Below are 18,296 nucleotides of genomic sequence, written 5' to 3' on the forward strand. Positions count from 1 at the left end.
CAAGTCCTTTCACATTGTTTCTTTGTCTTTTTTTTCCCCCCTGGAGCTTTAGACACATCCAAATTATGTAACATTTGTGTTGATGTTCATCTGCAAGTGCCTAAGTTGACACTCTGTGTATCTGCTGCAGGTTGTGCATTCCTCACATACTGTGCCAGAGACTCTGCCATCAAAGCCCAGACAGCCCTGCATGAACAGAAGACTTTGCCAGGGGTAAGTCCCAGTGAATTGTCTGGAGCTGATGCTGTGGGCAGGATGATGGGGAATTTTCAGGGGAGGGAGTGAGGGTGAGATGTGGCTCAGATCAATTCTCCTGCTTGTGGAAGAGAAGGGTGTTTGTTTCAGGGCTTGGAACAGGGATCTGGGAGTGGAAGCACAGCATTGCTCCTCAGAGCTGCTGCTTTTCTGCTTTTTTTCCTCTTTCTGTGCTGCTCTTTGCTCTCTGGGGTGTGACAGGACTCCTTCAGCTTTCTATCCCTGTGGGCTTTGGGGTGAAGTGTGTAGGTGCACAGTGGGCATTGCTGAAAACCTCACACAAGATAAGATAGCAGAGCCTTTTTCCAGGTGTGCAGAACCTCCTGGTGCATCCAATTCTAATCTGCCATTGCCCTGCAGGGTGCCTGGATGGAGCTCTGATGCAGTGGCTGAATTGGATCAGCCTCTCAAAAATAAAATACACACTTGCCACATGCCATTGTTTGGAAGAGAAATGAGTTATTTTTAGGTGAGAGAAGGACTGCTGGTCTGCTCCTGGGTCTTGCTCACTCACAGCTGGTCTTGGGAGCAGAAATTTTGAAATTTTACATCCTTCAGTGGGATTTTACAATCCTTCAGTGGGGTTTGAGGGAGGCTGGGCACTGTGGAACAGGTCCCTCCTTGCCTGGCTGTCCTCTGCCTCCCTGGGACCTGCTGGAGAGCTGGAAGGAGTTCTGGATTGTTGCCCTTCCCTTTTTGGTGTGATTTAGGAGCTTTGACTGGGCAGTTCCCTTGCTGTACTGAGGGGGTTGATCAAGCACATTGAAAGGATTCGTTTGGAGGTGAGTAGGAGGAGGAGTTGGGTACTTATAGATAGAAGCTCACAGGAGGCCCTGAGTGCTCAAGGCAACAGAATAATTAATGTAAACCAGGGGTCTCTGGAGGGTGGTTAGGAATTCTTAACCATAACATTTTTTCTTTAACCCATACAGGTCCAAAGAGCTTCTCTCACCTCTCCCAGCTGCCCTCAAGACCTCCACACACACACACACTCACATCCTTTTCTGTATTTGTTTGCTTGTGCTTTTTTGGCATGGGCCTGTGCTGGAAAATGCATGTGACTCAATTATCACTTAACAAGGTCCTTATCTCAGGCCAGCCAGGGGGAAGAGTACAAATAACCAGCCCAGATCTGCCTGAGATATTTTTGTGTGGTGGGAAATGGTTGGATTTTTAAACTAAAGCAGTGTAACCTCGTGTGTTGGTGCAGGGCAGAGCTGACAGTGCCTATAAGAACAAGTCAGAGGATGGAGGAGCAGTTGAGAGGAGTCATGATACAGTGCTGTCAATGCAGTGGGGAAGTCAGATGTGTCTCTGAAAAATTATTCATGGGAGGCTTGGTGGATTCAAGGCAATCTCAGCTTTGCTACAGTTCTACATGGGGGATTTGTTGCTTGTTTCCCTGTGTTCTCTGCTGTCTGTGCTCTCAGGGGTTGTAGAGAGCTGCATGGAGCAGTGTTTAAAGCAGCAATTTGTCTATGATGTGGTGATCTAAAGGCTTTTTATGTTAAGGGAGGTGTAAGACACTGCCTGGGAACAGTAAGAAATCTGTGGTAGGTGAGCACTTTTGAACATACTTGTCTGGAGACAGTTAATGAGCAGTGTGGTGTAATTATGTTTCAGGATTAGGATGAAGATGAGCTGTGCTGCATTTGGAGCTATTTTCAGGCTGCCAATATACCACTTCATCACATTTGGTTTCTCTTTTGTTCAGTCCCTCAGTGACCAAGAAGGCACAATTCTCTCTCTCTCTTTGGGCATGTGGAGGTGGTTGCTTGGCATGGACATGGGCTGGGTGAGCTGAGCTGGCTTCCAGCCATGGTCTGGTGGTGTTTGTGTAGCATCACCTGTCCTTGTGGGCAACACTTTGGAAATCAATCACAGACAGGAGAGCCAGGCAGTTCTTCCCTGTTTTAGGAGCAAGGATGTAAAATTTCATCTCTGTACATTCACACCTGGATCACCTTCTGGTGATCTCTGGGGCAAAGCCCATCCCCAGGAGTTCAGGAAGGGCTCAGAATGTTGTGACCACACCACTGAGATTTCAGTCAGTGGGCCACAGTCTGATAACCAACTGATTTCTTGTCCTTTTAGCCATATCCTTTCTCTGCATTGCACATAGCAGGAGAATAAAGAAAGCTGAAGGCTTGTGAAGTGTAGGGTGACACAAGCTGTCACCTGAGTGCATGACAGGAGCTTTACAGACAGCAAGGGGTGAAGCTGGCAGGGCAAGGATCTTGTGCTGGTCCTACACTTGCTGTTTTACCACCAAGCAATTGCAGGTGCCACAAGAACCAAAGTACCTCCCTTTGTTGGCCTCAGTGCAGAGAGCTGTGCTTGAACCCAACAGTTCATCAGCCTGAATAGAGACAAATTACTTTTTTTGGTCTTGATGGAGGATTTGGTGAGGAGAGAGTTATGGAAATGCTCTGATATGGTTTCTGAGACAGTCTCAGGCTGTGATCAGGCCTCTGGAGCAGGATTCTGGGTTCTCCTCCAGGCTGTCACTGGGTGGGTCTGGGCCCACTGAGGTGTTGCTGAGCCCTCCATGACCTGCAGGGCCATGAGTGCACTGTAGCTTACCTAGGCTTTTATCTATAGTTATATTTATATTGTAGGTTTTCCACACAAGTCAATAGGAATCACTGTTGTCTGTATTTATTCCTGTGGCATTATTTGGGGCAAGTTCTCTTTATGTGAGGTCAGAATTCTCTTTTGTCTCTGAATTGAGTGCTGTTGGATGTATGGTAACTGAATGGAATTTAAACTCTAAAAAGCTTATTTTTTAACAGTAAGGCTCAGCATCTTTTTCTGAGGTAGACAGAATTTTGGCTTTTACATTCTTTTATATGGACCAATGTGCTCAGGGTGTAAAGTAACAAGATTGTCATAGAATCATCATGTTGGGAAGGATCTCTGAGATTATTGAATCCAACCATTAACCCAGCACTACCAAGTGCACTGAACCATGTCCTTAAGTGCCACATTTGATGGTGACTCAACCAGCCTCACCTGTACAGCTGCATATTGTATTATCTAACACACCTGTGCTGCCCTCAGAGCTGCTGAATTGTTGAAATCAGGCCTTTAAGGCCGTTTCCTAAATTTGGTGCCCTGTTCAGCTGCCAGCCAGCCCAGCAGTGCAGTGTTTCACCTTCTCCCCACTCCCTGGCACACTCCTCCCTGCCTCAGTGCAATGATATTATATCTCAATAACCCATGCCTTTGATTCGTGATTGTGCCTTCACTTTGCTGAGTTCTGAAAGGAATTGGAGAGGTTATTAATGACACACAGTGATCACACAGCAAGTTAAAGCCTCTTGCTAAGTGAAATTTGAGGGAAAAGCATCCAGCTTTTCAATATTTCGCAGAAACGCTTTATGTCTCTTTTCATTTGCAGCCAGACAGTTGCAAATTACATAAAATTGCTCCTGAAGAAGAAGAGGAAGAAGAATAGAGGGAGGAAGTGGAGGGGGGGAGGTTTAAAAAAGTAATTCTTTTGGCAAGGTACAGTTACAGTTTTATTTCTATGCAGAACAAAGAAAGGCCTGCTGAAAGGTAGGCAAGTAAGTGGCAGAAATTGGTATTGATCCAAGCTGGGAATACGGGCAGTTTAAGAGCAGTGATGAGGGTACTGAAATGTGGCTACATCATAGGGAGAACTCATGGATGCAGGGACACAGGAATGGAAAATTACAGAGAGCAGCAGCATGAGAGCAGACACAGACTCTGGGAATGCACCAGGGGTTGAGATGCTGCAGCACTAATTCAGGTGGTTGGGCACCAGCCTCGTGCAGAGACCCAGCAGAGCTGGAGCAGGGGGCATCCCTGTGGGCAGGCTGGGTCCTGTGCTGCCAGGAGCAAGGGCTCACCTGGGCCATCTGGCAGGATCCACAGCCCATGGTGGCAGGAGGGAGCACAGGTCACTGGAGGGACTTTGGTGGAGAGGGCAGAGCATCTCGTTCTTCCCTCCCTTCTCATTTGTGCACCAGCCTGGACCAGGATTTCTGAAAGTTTCAGGTGGTTTAAATGTTTGGCTGAGGTTTGAAGCTGGGCCCTGCTCATTAATCTTTGCAGCTGGAACCCTTGAACAGGGCAGGGTGGAGGAGTTTTTCCCGTGTCCATGCTGCAGGTTTGATGGACAATCCCATTGCTGAGAGCCTTGCAGCATTGTCAGTCAGACACACAGAGAGCATGGCAAGGCTGTCCCATGGAAATGGCAGCACCAGGACACGAAGGTGCTGGGCTAAAGCAGCCCAGAAGCAGCAGCAGAAGTGCCTGTTCAGTGCAGGGGGAATTGAAAATACTTGTGCTGTGGAGGGTTTGACGTGAGGGGCTGAGACCTCTCAGTGAGGCAAAGCCCACTGAAGGGCCTGCACTGAGGATGAAGCTGCCCAGGCAGACATTGCCTCCTGTTCCCTGTGGGATTGGCAGGACAGTGAAATTAAAGATCAGCACCCATTGCCACGTGCTGCCCCAGTGGACACACACAGAGGCTCCGTCCTGTGCACGAGGGCTCTTCCTTTCTGCAGAGAAATTGCTGCCCTTGGCACAGCCAGGCCCTGGCATCTCCTTGCAGCACAAAGCTTTGACTTTTGCCTCTTTCCTGGTGGCCTCACTTTGCTGTGCTGGTGAACTCAGCTGTACCTGCACACCAGCCCACACAGACCCTGCTCTTTGCAAAGGCCCCCCCGTCCTGGGTGAGGTTCCACATTCCCATGGGGTCACTGGGGGTGTGTGCCTGCACACAAGTGTTTGTGAACATGGATGGAGGTGGGACCATAGGATAATTTATGGTGCAAGAGACCCCTGGGGTCTGTGCTCAAAGCCCGCTCAAAGCAGGGCTGACTACACCACATCACTGAGGGCCTTCTCCAAGTGGGATTTTCCTGTCTCCAGGGGCATCCTGCAGTCACCTGGGGCCTCTTTTCTCACTGCCAGCACCCCTAAAGGGAAACAGCTTCTCTCATATCAGCCCAGAGCAGGCTCAGGGGATTTATTTGGGGCTTGGGCCCGTTTGGGGTGGATTTTCCCGTGGGTGTGTCAGTATCCACGGAGGTTTTGCTCTGCTGGGATTGTCAGTGTTAGTGGTTGCCAAGGGAACTGGCACAGCCGCTCTGTGTGCAGGCAGAGGGTCCCTGTGCCTGCCCCCCTCTGTTCCATCACCAGAAATGTCTTTTCCTGGCCACTGTCATTACCCTGCCATGGGGCAGCAGAAGGGCATGGCTGCAGCAGTGAACCTCTGCAGAGCTGCTCAGACACTGCTGTCACAGGCTCTTCTTCCCTTCCCTGCATTTTGGGGTCCTTGCAGGCTGCAGCCTGTGCACAGAGAAGGCCCTGGAGGTGCTCCCTGGACCCGTGGGGCACCAGGGGAAGGCTCAGGGTGCTGGGTGTCCTTTCAGTGCAGAGATCAAAGCCAGCTGAGTGTGTGCTCCCAGCTTTTCCCTCTGCAGCTTTCTTGCCCAACTTGGTGACCCATCTTACTGCTGCTTTTTGCAGGCCTTAAGCCCTAAGCATTCCTTGGGGCAATTCCTTGGCAAATGTGGCAATCTTGGGCAAGTCTCTGAAGCAAGATGGTGCAGCTGACACAGGACTGTGGGTCTGAGCACCCAGCTGTGCCTGAGTCCTCAGGCCCATGGCATTCTGGAGGTCAGAAGGATCTCTTGTGGTCTTGATGAACTTTCTAGAGGAGTTTTTGGGTTTTCAGTTTCATCAGTCCTTCAGCAATCTTCCTTGCTTGTGCATAAAGATGTAGCTGAGCCTTGCAGGCAGAAGCTGTGTGGTTTGTACTCTGGGATTCACATCCTGCTTCTGCCACAGACTTTCTGCATGATCTTCATCACCACATGCCTCAATTCCTCCACCTGGAACACACTGCTCATAATTATCCTTGTCTCCTCCATAGCAGGATTGAATGAGGTGAATTCATAAGCAGCCTGTAGAGCTGTGCCAGAGCTTGGTACTAATGTTGCTCATGTTTCTGTATGAGACAGCCCCTCTTTCTCAGGAAGGAGGGTTCTCCTGGACAGGACTAAGGCACACTGAGGTGGCAGAGGGAAGGTGCAAGCAGGACACTTGAGCACTGAGACTGGCACAAATCCATCCCTGCTTGCATTCCCAATCAGAAACAGAGTCCAAATGAACAAATTAGCATTTAGATTTATGTGCTCTGCCCAGTTAGAAGTGATTATGACCATTCAGAAAGGGCATTTTTAACTGGCCAGAGGAGGACAAGCCCACAATTTGTAAAGTGGAGAGCCTAGGACCTAATTCTGCCAGTGGCCTTGGATGCCTTTTGGTTGCTGCCATCCCAGAGGAGGCAGCCTGCATTGTGTGCTTTGTGCACTCTGCTTCTGACCCTCTTAACACTGGGAACTTCCCCTGCATTGCACCTAAGGGGCTATTTTACATCACTTACTTGTAATTAATAGAGAGGCTTGCCCTGCTGTCTCAGGGGGCTTTTTCCTTCCATCCAGCTTTTGCAATTTGAAAGCTGGAGAAAAGGGGGATCTGGGAATCTTCTCCTTGAAGAGCAGGGCTACCAGATTGCTGAGCTGCCTGACATCTCCTGCTGGGCACTGACTGAACATGGGGAGCCAGTTCACCTCCACAAGTCTTTATTTGGGGTGTGGTGAGAAAAGTGGTGCATTTTGGCCTTGGTGAAACCAAGAGCAAAGCTTCCCCTGACTTTAGGAGTGCCAGGATGTCTGATGCCAGATTCTTGTTCTCTAGAGTGCTGCAAAGGTGGGGAGCATCTCCTCAAAAGCAGAGGGGGAGCCCAGGCAGAGCAGGGTTCCCTGCTTCTCTGTGCTGCCCAGTCCTGGCATTTGGGGTGGGTGTAATCCAGACACTCCCAGCAAGGCCTCTTAGGCCTTTCCCCTTCCCTGGAGTCTCTGGGCTGCAGTCACCTCCCTGTGGGTGTCTCCTCACAGTTCTCAGAGGGCTGCACAGGACATGGATGCTGTGGGACACTCCTGATCTCTGTGCTGCCCAGTCCTGGCATTTGGGGTGGGTGTAATCCAGACACTCCCAGCAAGGCCTCTTAGGCCTTTCCCCTTCCCTGGAGTCTCTGGGCTGCAGTCACCTCCCTGTGGGTGTCTCCTCACGGTTCTCAGAGGGCTGCACAGGACATGGATGCTGTGGGACACTCCTGAGGCTGGCTGCCCCATTGCTTCCCACCAGGAACCCCTCCAGAAAGCCAGCAAAGGCTGCAGGCTCCTGAGAGGGGCAGTGGTGCAGGCAGAGAAACCTCTGTGAGAGCTGAGAGCAGGGACAGCTGTGTTGTGCATCCAGCCAGGAGGGAAATGTGAGGGAAAAGCTGGAGCAGGAGCTTTGCTGCCCATCTGGTGCCCACTGCTGCTCCAGAGGATTTCCTGAGTGCAGTGGGTCACGGAGCTGCCAGCCCTGTCAGTGTCAGCAGCAGTGGGTAGGGAGGACCCTGAGGTGTGAGGGTGAGGGATGGCACAGGGGACATTGGGCCCATGGTGTCCTGACAGCATGTGCCAAATGTTCATGTGATATTCTTAAGAAATGAGGACTAATAATGCTCAGCTGAATAATTGAACAGGGAAGATGAAGCTCAGCTTGTGAGGCAGGTGCAGGCTCGTGAATCATTTGCTGGAATTCTCCATCCTACACATGTGCTCACCTCTGTGTTCCTGTGTGGTAAAAGGCATCCATGTCTTTCCACTCTGGGAATTCAGGGCAGGCACATCCTGACTGCTGGATTCTGGGCCCAGCTGGGTATATACAAATACAATTTTCTTATTCAGGTGTGCTCTCTGATTACTGTGCAGCCTCAGGTGATGACTGGAGGCCAGGAGAATTTGTACTTCCAGAAGTGGGTCCTCCTTGCTGCCCTGTTCCTCTCTTTCTCCCTCAAATAGGAGAGGTGAAACTTGACCTTTCCTACTGTGTGTCCTGTAGGGGACAGAGCTCTTTGTCTGAGACCTGTGAACAGAATTTAGGATCTCCCAGGGACAGTTCTTAAGGCCTTAAGGTGGTTGAGTTAAAGCTGCTGTGGACTCCCTCTTCTTGAGAGGCCTTTGATAATTTGTTCATCTTTGGTGAGATGAACAAATGAGAGTGGTGGTGTCCTTCTTCAGGGAAGCCTCTTGTGTGCAAGGAGAGCTCCCTCTGCCTCAGCTGGGACACCTCCTGTTTCAGGAAGAAGCTGCCACACAACCCTGCTGCTCTTCTCCAAGCCTCAGCATCTGGACACATCTCTTGTATCTTGTTTTCTTCTTCTCTTTACCCAAATCTTCCAGAGCAGATAAAGACCAGCTCAGAGACCCGACCTCAGCTTGGTGGGTGTCTCTCAAAGTCCCTGGAGCTGGCAAAGCCTCTGGAAATGGGCAGGACTTGATCTGATACGGGCAGGGGGAAATTCTTTGTGTGCCCAAGGCAGGTGCAGTTTCAGGTGGGCAGGAGAGGAGCTGTGGCCATAGCTGGGGGTGCTGGCTGTGCCTCCTCTTGTAGCCCCAGGCAGGAGCTGCCTCTGGGGTTGCACCATTGCTGTGCTGGCACTGCCACCTGGCTGCCAGGGCACTGTGCTGGGGCCCAGCTGTGGGCACATCACCTCACTGGCTCAGTGGCCCTGAGGGATGCACTGCCCCAGGATTTCAGGTTTGGTGGGGTCACCACCCCTGGGGTCACGTCCCTGCCACGGGGCAAAGGACAGGGATGGACAGATGGGGAGAGGGGGCCCCTTCCCCAGAGATGATATCAAAATGTCTCTTTTGTGCAAAGCAGAGGGAATGCCCCCAAGAGCTGGTTTCCATGGCAACTGCAAATGTCAGGTTCCATGTGGTGAATAACCGTTTCCATGACAACACCTCCTTTATCCTAGGTGCTGGGAGCTGGAGTGACAGCCCTGTTGGGGGAGGGGACAGGGAGATGGCCTCAGGTACTTAACCTCCCCCTCTCCTGCCCCCATCCTTCCCTCAGCCCCTGCATCCCTGGAGGGAGGTGCTGGATGTGTGTGCCCTGCATTTGCACAGCATCCCTGCCTCCCCTCCTACCCCCACATGGCTTTGGGGCTTTGGCTTCCTCACAGAAGCTGAGATCTCAGTCTGTGCCTCATCTCCCTCCCCATCAGTTCAGTTAGTTTAGCCCTGGTTTTGCATCCTGGGTAGAAACAAAACTATTCCTTGGTGCTGGGGGAATCCATGTCCTGGATGTGACGTGGCCAGCTGCCTCTGCTGGCTCTGCAGGGAGCTCTCTCTTCTGAGCACACATCTGGGCTGCCTGCCCTCTCCCACTCAGCCTCACACAGGCAGGGTGCCAGGGACCGTGAGCACTGACAGCAGCCTCTCAGCAAGGAAATTGAGGCTTTGTGCAACAACAATCTCTGACCTCAGACTCCTGAATCCCTGCCCCACATCCCACTCAGCTCAGCCAAGGGCTGCTGGGGCTGGGGCCACATGGCAGCAAGAGCAGGACATGAGGAGCTCTGCAGATCCCTGCAGCTGAGCAGGAGTGGGGAAAGGACCTGCAGCCTCTCCCTCTTCCCTGAATGATTCAGCAGCTCTTGGGGCTGTTGTCTGTCGAGGTGGAGCATGGCAGCAGCTTGGCCTTGCTCTGAGGAGCTGCCAGCCCATCCCTGGGGCCATTTTCAGCAGCTCCATGGTCAATCCTTGGGGCAGGAATGGTGTGGGCCTGCTCCCAGCCTCTGCTCCTCCTGCCTGAGTTCCATCAGCCAGAGGAAAACAGTTTCAGAGCCCTCAGCTGCCAGGCTGTGTCCATGCCATGCCATGCCAGGAGCCCCTCAGTGCCAGGCTGTGTGCCATGCCATGCCAGGTGTCACCTCCTGGTTGGCCTCTCTGCCCTATGAACTGCAGAGCCACCTCACAGGTTTCCTCCAGCTCTGCCTCTGGTTCCTGGCCACTCTGGAGACTCACAGCCCTCCACATATTTCATGCTGGCTTTTAAACACATCTCAGTTGTTGACTTTTATGGCTTGATTTCATTTTCTGTTTTGTTGCTGTTTCTCCTTAGGGGTTTCCTAAAAGAGGGGGCAGACTGTGCCTGGACCTGCAGCTCGTGTGCAGGCCTTGCCTGCAATACTCTGATTGTTTTTTATTATGAATGTCACTGATTCAGGTCACTGTCAGCCTCTGTGAGTGATGCTGAGAGACATGGAGTGAGATGTGCTGTGAATGTGGAAATCTGCCCTGTGCACCATTCCTTGGAGGATATTCTGGTGCACTTGGATCCTGCTAGCTGGGAAAGGAGGCTACAGCTTGTCAGCTGCCTCTCTGGGCAGCACAGGACACACAGCCCTGCCAGCAGATGAGTTTTGCCCTGCTTTTCAAAGCAGACAGTTAAAGCTGTGTGTTCCTTAATGCAGCTTCTTCTGTCTTACCTGGAGAGTCCCCAAAGCATGTGAGCTAAGCTACCCTTCAGCCTTGTTTGTGCTTGGATTATTGCTGATGACACTAATGGCTGCAAGAGAAGGAAAAGCCTCTTCTCCACACCCAAACAAGAGGAGTTTTGCCACTTCCAACCTGAGCATTTCCCCTGAGGGCCAGAGATGAGAGATGTTGGAGAGCAGCACTGCCCTTCTCAAGAGCTGCTCTGGTGTCTGTGTGAGGGCTGGGGAAGGGGGAACAGCACAGCCCTGCTTGCTCTGCTGCTCCTGGCCAAGTTCTCAAGAGCTTCTTTGGTGTCTGTGAGGGCTGGGGAAGGGGGAGCAGCAGAGCCCTGCCTGCTGTGCTGCTCCTGGCCACGTTCACAGGCAGTGCCTCCTCCCTGCTGCAAGGACAGTCCGTGGTGGGTGACGTGGCCGTGCCTGCACTGAGTCAGGGCAGACACAGGAAGAGCTTCCAGGCACAGTCTCACCTCAGGCCACTGCTCAGGCTCCAGTCACATGGTGCTGAGCTGCTTCCTCAGAGTCCTCTCGGTGCTGAGGAGGCAGAGCTTTGTGCATGGTGGGCATTTCCAGGAGAGCTGAATGGGGGAAAGCGCCAGGTTCCTTTTTGGAATAAAATGCTCCCTTCTTCAAGGGTACTGCTGGCCATCACAATGTCTTGGTTTCCCTTCTGCCTCTCTCCTTCCTGTGCCCTGTTGCCAGTGCCTTCAGCAGCCTGTGCTGGGCACTGGGCCAAGCAATAACCTCTGCATTTCTGTTCCCTTGCAGATGGCACGCCCGATCCAGGTGAAGCCTGCGGACAGCGAGAGCCGTGGAGGTAGTTGTCATCTCTCCTTGCTTCTCCTTTGGTGGCCCTGTGCTTGTGAGGGGGACCAGGAAGTGAGGCACAGGGTCCTGACTCTGCCTTGCTCTGTGTGAGGAGGGGTCTGAGTGTGGCAGAGAGCTGGGGGGCAGGAGGGCAGTGCAGGGACACAGCAGGTCCTGAGGGTGATGGTGTCACTGCCCCCTCCACTCTTTCCTGCAGGAGCATCAGGGGTGGGATGGATGGAGATGAGAGATCTCTGCAGCCAGGCCAGGAACTTGGGGTTCATTGCAAAGGGCCTGGGTGCAGGGCCCTGCTGGGAGCTGCCAGGCACAGCTTGGAGCAGGACTGAGAGAAGAGAGGGGCAGAGAGGGTGAGAGAGTAAAAGGGTAAGAGTAAAGGGGGTAAGAGAATAAAAGACAAGAAGCAAGAGACAAGAGGTAAAAGTGCGAAGTTTCCGTTCCAATACAATAAATCTTCTTCTGTGTTGAATATTCTGATTCTCACTAACCAATCTAGTACAAGATACAAATCCTATAGCATTTCCATACAGCCTATAAGAATCACTACATTACCATACTGTGCTACATTTTAAACCCTAAAAACTCCTCTTTGGGCCCCTTCTGCCAAGCTGGCAGGGTCTGCTCTGACCCTTGGGCCTGTCTGCAAGCAGAGGGTGTTGTTCCATCAAAAGGGGATCACCTTCAGCCAGCCATGCCATTGTTTTCCAGTTGTTCAGTAACTGAGGGATCTCAAAGCTTGCTTTCATTTCAATCTCACTTATAGTTTCCATATTCTCAAAATCTTTTGCCAGGCAATCATATTTGTAAGGCTTTCCTGTTTCATCTTCCCCAGCACTTTCCCAGCTATCTGAGGGTGCCATCATCCTGGTAATGTCTTCCCCAGGACATTACTGTGTGGCACTGGGGCTCCTGCAGCCTTTGGGAACAGATTCCTTCATTCCTACACCTGCTCAGCCCAATAAGAGGCAGATCCATCCCTGCAGCAGAACTGGCTTTTTAATGTGTTCAGCTCACTGGTCTGCAGCTGATTCTCCTGTCTGCAGCTCCCTCCACTGCCTCCCCCATCACTGCTGAGCTGTCTCAGTCCTGCAGCAGCCCCCAGCACATTGTCAAGGCCAAAATGCTGTTGCAGAAAAGATCACATGATGGGGAAATAATGTCTGAAGGGAAAGGATCCTGAGATGGAGGTGCTGTCAGCCTGCAGGGGACAGCTTGGGCAGAGCAGCATTTACTGAGAAGTTCAGAGCTGGAAGGTTGGGAACAAGAGAATCTGGTAATTTAATGGGGAGCTCTCAGCAGCTCAAATGCCTCCTCCAGGTGGAGAAGGTTTGCAACTTCAGCCCTTTCCAGATCCATTAACTCATTTTGCTTCTTTTCCTTGCTTTACTGATCTGTTTCTTCTCCTTTTCTCTCCATTCCATGCCCTGTGTTGTTAATGCTGCCCCTGAGAGCAGTTTTGTAGGGGCCAGGGCAGGGTTTGTGTGCTGCTGTTTGTGCTGTGGGACAGCATTTCATTTAGATTTGGAAGGCTTTTGTTTCACATTCCCAAACAGTTTGTAGTGACTCTCACTGTCAAGATCATGAGATATATTTATAATATTTTATCTGAATGTTTGTATTTCTGGTTGTGTGATACTCCTTTAAAAAAAAATCTGTTTAAATCAGATAGAATCTGTAACTTTTGGTTGTTTACTTGTACACCTAAGTTTTACTGAAGTCTGGGCATTTTACTTCAGCCCCTTGGTTTAGGGTTGAATTTAAGGTCCTTATCTGTGCTGTGGGCAATAAAAAGAGACCAGAATCTTCAGGGTGTTTCAGTCTCACTGTTGGAAATGATGTTAAGAATGGATGAGAGATCCTTTAGAGACCTGCAGTGGGTGATGTGGGGAGGGCTGGCTTCTCACTGACACCTCACATTGCCTCTGGGTTCAGCCATTGGCTTCAGTCCTTCCCCTCCCACCCTGATCAAAAACAAAGAGGTTTATGTGTCTGTGAGTGCAGCTCTGGAGTCTCTGGTGTCGAATCAGGGCTGAGGCCATCTCTGCATCTCTTTTTTACCTGGTGGGGGCTCTTCTCTACACACCCACCTGGTATGAAGGGTTGGGATGTGACATCTCTGATGCCTCTGTCCAATCAAGCTGGAACAGGTTAAAAACCCAGGGTGCAGATTTAGGAACAAGCTTTTGGCCAAGGCACTGGACTCTGAAATCTCCAGGTTTATGAAAAGTGCCACATTCCCTGATGGTTGCAAATGTCAGAGCATCAACTCTGCTTCCCATGGACAAGAACAGAAACCTCTGGGGTCTGAGCACCTCCCTGCAGGCTCCTTGCAGCTCCCACAGGATCCATGGCAAACTGGATTTTTTCCTGAGGCAGGAGCAGCACCCTGTGTTTGTCTGAGACAGATTTCTCTCCTGAAATGATTCTGTCCCCATGCTCCACCTGTCAGAGGAGTGGCTGAACAACTTTGCAGATATGGGAAGAGCAATATCCCTGTGGCAATAACCCCACACTGGCAGGAGGTGAAAGAAAGGTTTGGGGCAGGGCAGAAGTGTCTGGAGTAGGAATTTATCAGGGAATAGTAGGAATTTATCAAGGAATAGTAGGAATTTATCAAGGAATAGTAGGAATTTATCAAGGAGTATCTGCATGCCTCAGTGAGGCACTGCTCTGCATTACCCTTGAAGGGAACCTCATTTGTACTCACCAGGGACTGACATTTCCCAAGTGAATCACCCTGAATTAAGAACATGAAGTTGGAACACCAGAATTTACCTCTTGAGGTCTGAGAAATGCTCATTTTTCTACCAAAGGGGCAGTTCTGGCCCAGCCCTGCAGGGGCTGTGTGGGAATATCTGGATGCTCAGTGAAGAAATTCCCTACAGAAAAGTTGTTTCCTGCATTAGTTCAGAGTGGGACTTGTGTTTTTGGGCCAGGCATTGTCAGCTTTTCCCTCTGTCTCTGGGAACCTGGAGTGCCAGGAGAGGGGCAGAGGGGTTTGTGTGCTTGTCTGGGGCACTGCAGTGATGGGCATGAGGGCACCCCAAGCCTCCAGCACTGCCCAGGCACAAGGAAACTCTCTCTGCTTCCAAGATTTCTGCCTCCCATCCACAGCAGGAGCTGCCTTCCCTCTCTCCCTGAATTCTATGGAAAATTTGTTTCTTTCATGGAAAACTTGTTTCCTGCATTAGTTCAGAGTGGGGCTTGTGTTTTTGGACCAGACATTGTCAGCTTTTCCCTCTGTCTCTGGGAGCCTGGAGTGCCAGGAGAGGGGCAGAGGGGTTTGTGTGCTTGTCTGGGGCACTGCAGTGATGGGCATGAGGGCACCCCAAGCCTCCAGCACTGCCCAGGCACAAGGAAACTCTCTCTGCTTCCAAGATTTCTGCATCCCATCCACAGCAGGTTCTGCCTTCCCCCTCTCCCTGATCCTGCTGCTGCCCAGATAACCTGAATTCTATGGAAAATTTGTTTCCTTCATGGAAAAGTTGTTTCCTGCATTAGTTCAGAGTGGGACTTGTGGTTTTGGACCAGACATTGTCAGCTTCCATGATTTCTGCATCCCATCCACATCAGGATCTGCCTTCCCTCTCTCCCTGATCCTGCTGCTGCCCAGATAACCTGAATTCTATGGAAAATTTGTTTCTTGCTGGAAACTTGTTTCCTGCATTAGTTCAGAGTGGGGCTTGTGGTTTTGGACCAGGCATTGTCAGCTTTTCCCTCTGTCTCTGGGAGCCTGGAGTGCCAGGAGAGGGGCAGAGGGGTTTGTGTGCTTGTCTGGGGCACTGCAGTGATGGGCATGAAGGGACCCCAAGCCTCCAGCACTGCCCAGGAAAAAGAAACTCTCTCTGCTTCCAAGATTTCTGTATCCCATCCACAGCAGGAGCTGCCTTCCCTCTCTCCCTGAATTCTATGGAAAATTTGTTTCCTTCATGGAAAAGTTGTTTCCTGCATTAGTTCAGAGTGGGACTTGTGTTTTTGGGCCAGGCATTGTCTGCTTCCATGATTTCTGCCTCCCATCCACATCAGGAGCTGCCTTCCCTCTCTCCCTGGTAACCTGAATTCACTGGCTTTGTGTCCAGAGCTCGTGTGCTCTCTCTTGGTGCCAGAACCCAGCCTCAGCCCCTGGATTGCTCCCTGGAACCTCCATCAGCAGCTCCGTGCTCTGTGCTGGCCCCTCCTGAGCACGTTGCCATGGGAACTCGACAGTCAGAGCTCACAGTGAATTTCCCTGCTCGCTGGACAGCTCGGGAAATCGCCAATCAGAGGGTGAAAAGCAGGAGATGTAGAGAAAGTGAAGGGGAAAACAGCAGGAGGGGAGAGGAGAGCTTCCAGTGCTGCAGGAATTCCTGTGGGGAGCTGGAGAACCATGGAAGTGATGGCTGAGAGTGCCAGAGGGTTTGGGATTGGCCCTGAGAGTGCCAGGGGATTTGGGAACAGCTCTGAGGGTGCCAGAGGGTCCCTGAGAGTCCCAGAGGGTTTGGGATCAGCCCCTGAGAGTGCCAGAGGGTTTGGGATTGGCCCTGAGAGTGCCAGAGGGTTTGGGATTGGCCCTGAGAGTGCCAGAGGGTCCCTGAGAGTCCCAGAGGGTTTGGGATCAGGCCTGAGAGTGCCAGAGGGTTTGGGAACAGCTCTGAGAGTGCCAGGGGCTTTGGGATTGGCCCTGAGAGTGCCAGAGGGTTTGGGGTCGGCCCTGAGAGTCCCAGGGGGTTTGGGGTCAGCCCTGAGAGTCCCAGAGGGTTTGGGATCGGCCCTGAGAGTGCCAGGGGGTCCCTGAGAATGCCAGAAGGTTTGGAATCAGCCCCTGAGAATGCCAGGGAATTTGGGATCAGCTCTGAGAGTGCCAAAGGGTTTGGGAACAGCCCTGAGAGTGCCAGAGGGTTCAGGATGGGTGGTTTTAGGATCACAGCTCAGGTGGAAGGGATTTGGGATCACAGCTCAGGTGGAAGGGATTTGGGATCACAGCTCAGGTGGAAGGTTTGCAGCATTCCAGCCCTGCTGTGAGGGATGAGTCAGCCTGGATGCTGTGGGAGAACAGCCCTGCTTGGAAGCTGAGGAATCCAGAGGATCCCTGATCATGGGTTGGGCTCCAGGGTGCAGGGATTAGGGGTCAGCAGCAGAAAAGCCCTTGCAGAGGTCCCCAGCTGCTGCAGAGGCATCCAAAGGGAGCAGCCTGGATCATTTTCCTTCAGGTGATCTTCAGAAGCAGGATATTCACTATGAAAAATCTTATATTGTCAGTGATTCCATTCCCTTTACTATTGCTCTTCTTATTCAGAAAATTTTCCAGACCCATAGGTGTGTGTATTTATATTTGTATTATTTGTGTATTTATAGTTACAGCTTGAGTCCCTAAGGTGTCACAGTTTTAACCTGTGCATAGCCAGGAAGACTGGCTCTTTTTTCTTTCTTTTTTCTTCCAAATTCCAAAAAGGAAAGCTGAAATTCCCACATGGAGGCAGAACTTCCAAAAGGTTCTGTTAGTGAGCCCTGTCAGGCAGCAGAAGACCCTGTAAAGCTGCAGGGATGGGGCAGTCACTGTTTCAGTGGATTTTTCCCACAGGGCAGGGTAAAGAAAAATGCTTTTGTTTCAACAGAAATGGTGTGAGGGAGAAACCACAGGAATTACCCAGGAAACCTGAGGGGGGCTCTGGAGGAGAAAATCATGAGTAACTTGTAATTTGATGTTGATTTGATTGCAAGGGGTGTGGGATAAAACATCTCAGCACCCCCTGCCCCAGCCAGCCAGGGGTCCCTGAAGAGAAAAGCAAAACCATCAGGTGCAGTTCTGGCTGTCAGATCTTGGCCCACAGTTATGTCCCTGCAAATTCCAGGACCAGAGGATTATTGCACAGCACCCAAAGTCGGTGCAGGTGTTCCCCAATGTATTTCTCCCTTGTGCTGATGATTTTTTAAGGAGCTCTCTCCATGTTTGCCCCCCAAAGGCTGCAGCATATCAATGAAGGCCTGGCTGTAGCTGCAGTGGAGATTCAGGGTAGAGCAAGGAGGAACCTTCCAGAGCTCCAGTGTCCCTGCCATGGCCAGGCTGGGCTCACATCTGGCACCAGGTGATCTCAGTCACCCTGCAGAGCTGCTGCTCCTTTGGTTTCCATGCTCCTCTTCACTGCCCAGCCAATCTCTTCCTGCCCAGTCCCTTTTTTTGTTCACCCCCTCTGTTCCAATCTGATTTTTCACCTTCTCTGTGTGCTGTTTTCTGGTTGGTTTGACCACCAGCCCTCCTGAGCTGGCCCTTGTGGGGCAGGTGCTGCCTCCCTGCTCAGAAGGCAGCTGAACAGCAGCTGCTTTATCAGCTCCTGTGCCTGGGCTGGGGATTATTGGGCATCACCAATTTGAATGGACTCAATCAGCTGAAAGAATGCCTGCAAAGGCAGCCAGTGCCATGCAGGTGCAGGGGGGAATGTAGAAAGAATCACAAGGAAAACAGAAAGGGATGAAATTCCCATGGATGTAGTTACCCAGGGGTTCATGAAAATGGGGAAACTGGGAAACCTGGCCTGTAAAAAAATCTGCAAAGCGATATATTTCAACTACTTCTAGTTCTATAAATCAGGAGTACCTGCTTGGGAGTGGGTTGAGAGCCATTTCTAACACTTGATGGCACATGTCTGCCTGGGGCTACACCAGAGCTGGTGCTGGGGCTCTGGGGCAGGCTGAGGTGACTCCTGTGCTGTCTGCACATTCCTCCTGCTCACTGAGGAATTCCATTCTGGAAGGCATTCCCAGGGGCTGGGGCTGTACAAATCTGTTCCAGGGCTGTGGGAGTCCCTTAGTGCTGCTTGTGTGCATCTGCTGTGCTGTGAAGGACCCATGGCACTGAAGGTCCTGCCTG

At 51.4% G+C, this 18,296-nt stretch overlaps 1 protein-coding gene across 2 annotated transcripts in view; it reads left to right on the top strand.

The window, feature by feature from the left end:
• The window catches only part of CELF5 (CUGBP Elav-like family member 5), a 40,227-nt gene that overhangs the window by 6,493 nt on the left and 15,438 nt on the right, over positions 1-18,296 (top strand). The window contains exons 2-3 of one of the 2 annotated variants that reach the window (XM_077191560.1): positions 131-213; positions 11,393-11,444. In XM_077191560.1, coding sequence (XP_077047675.1) covers positions 131-213; positions 11,393-11,444 — 135 coding nt within the window. The remainder of the gene's footprint in view (positions 1-130; positions 214-11,392; positions 11,445-18,296) is intronic. The other variant, XM_054650090.2, reaches the window with a different exon arrangement.

Source organism: Agelaius phoeniceus, chromosome 29 (genome assembly GCF_051311805.1).
Source record: "Agelaius phoeniceus isolate bAgePho1 chromosome 29, bAgePho1.hap1, whole genome shotgun sequence".
NCBI lineage: Eukaryota > Metazoa > Chordata > Aves > Passeriformes > Icteridae > Agelaius > Agelaius phoeniceus.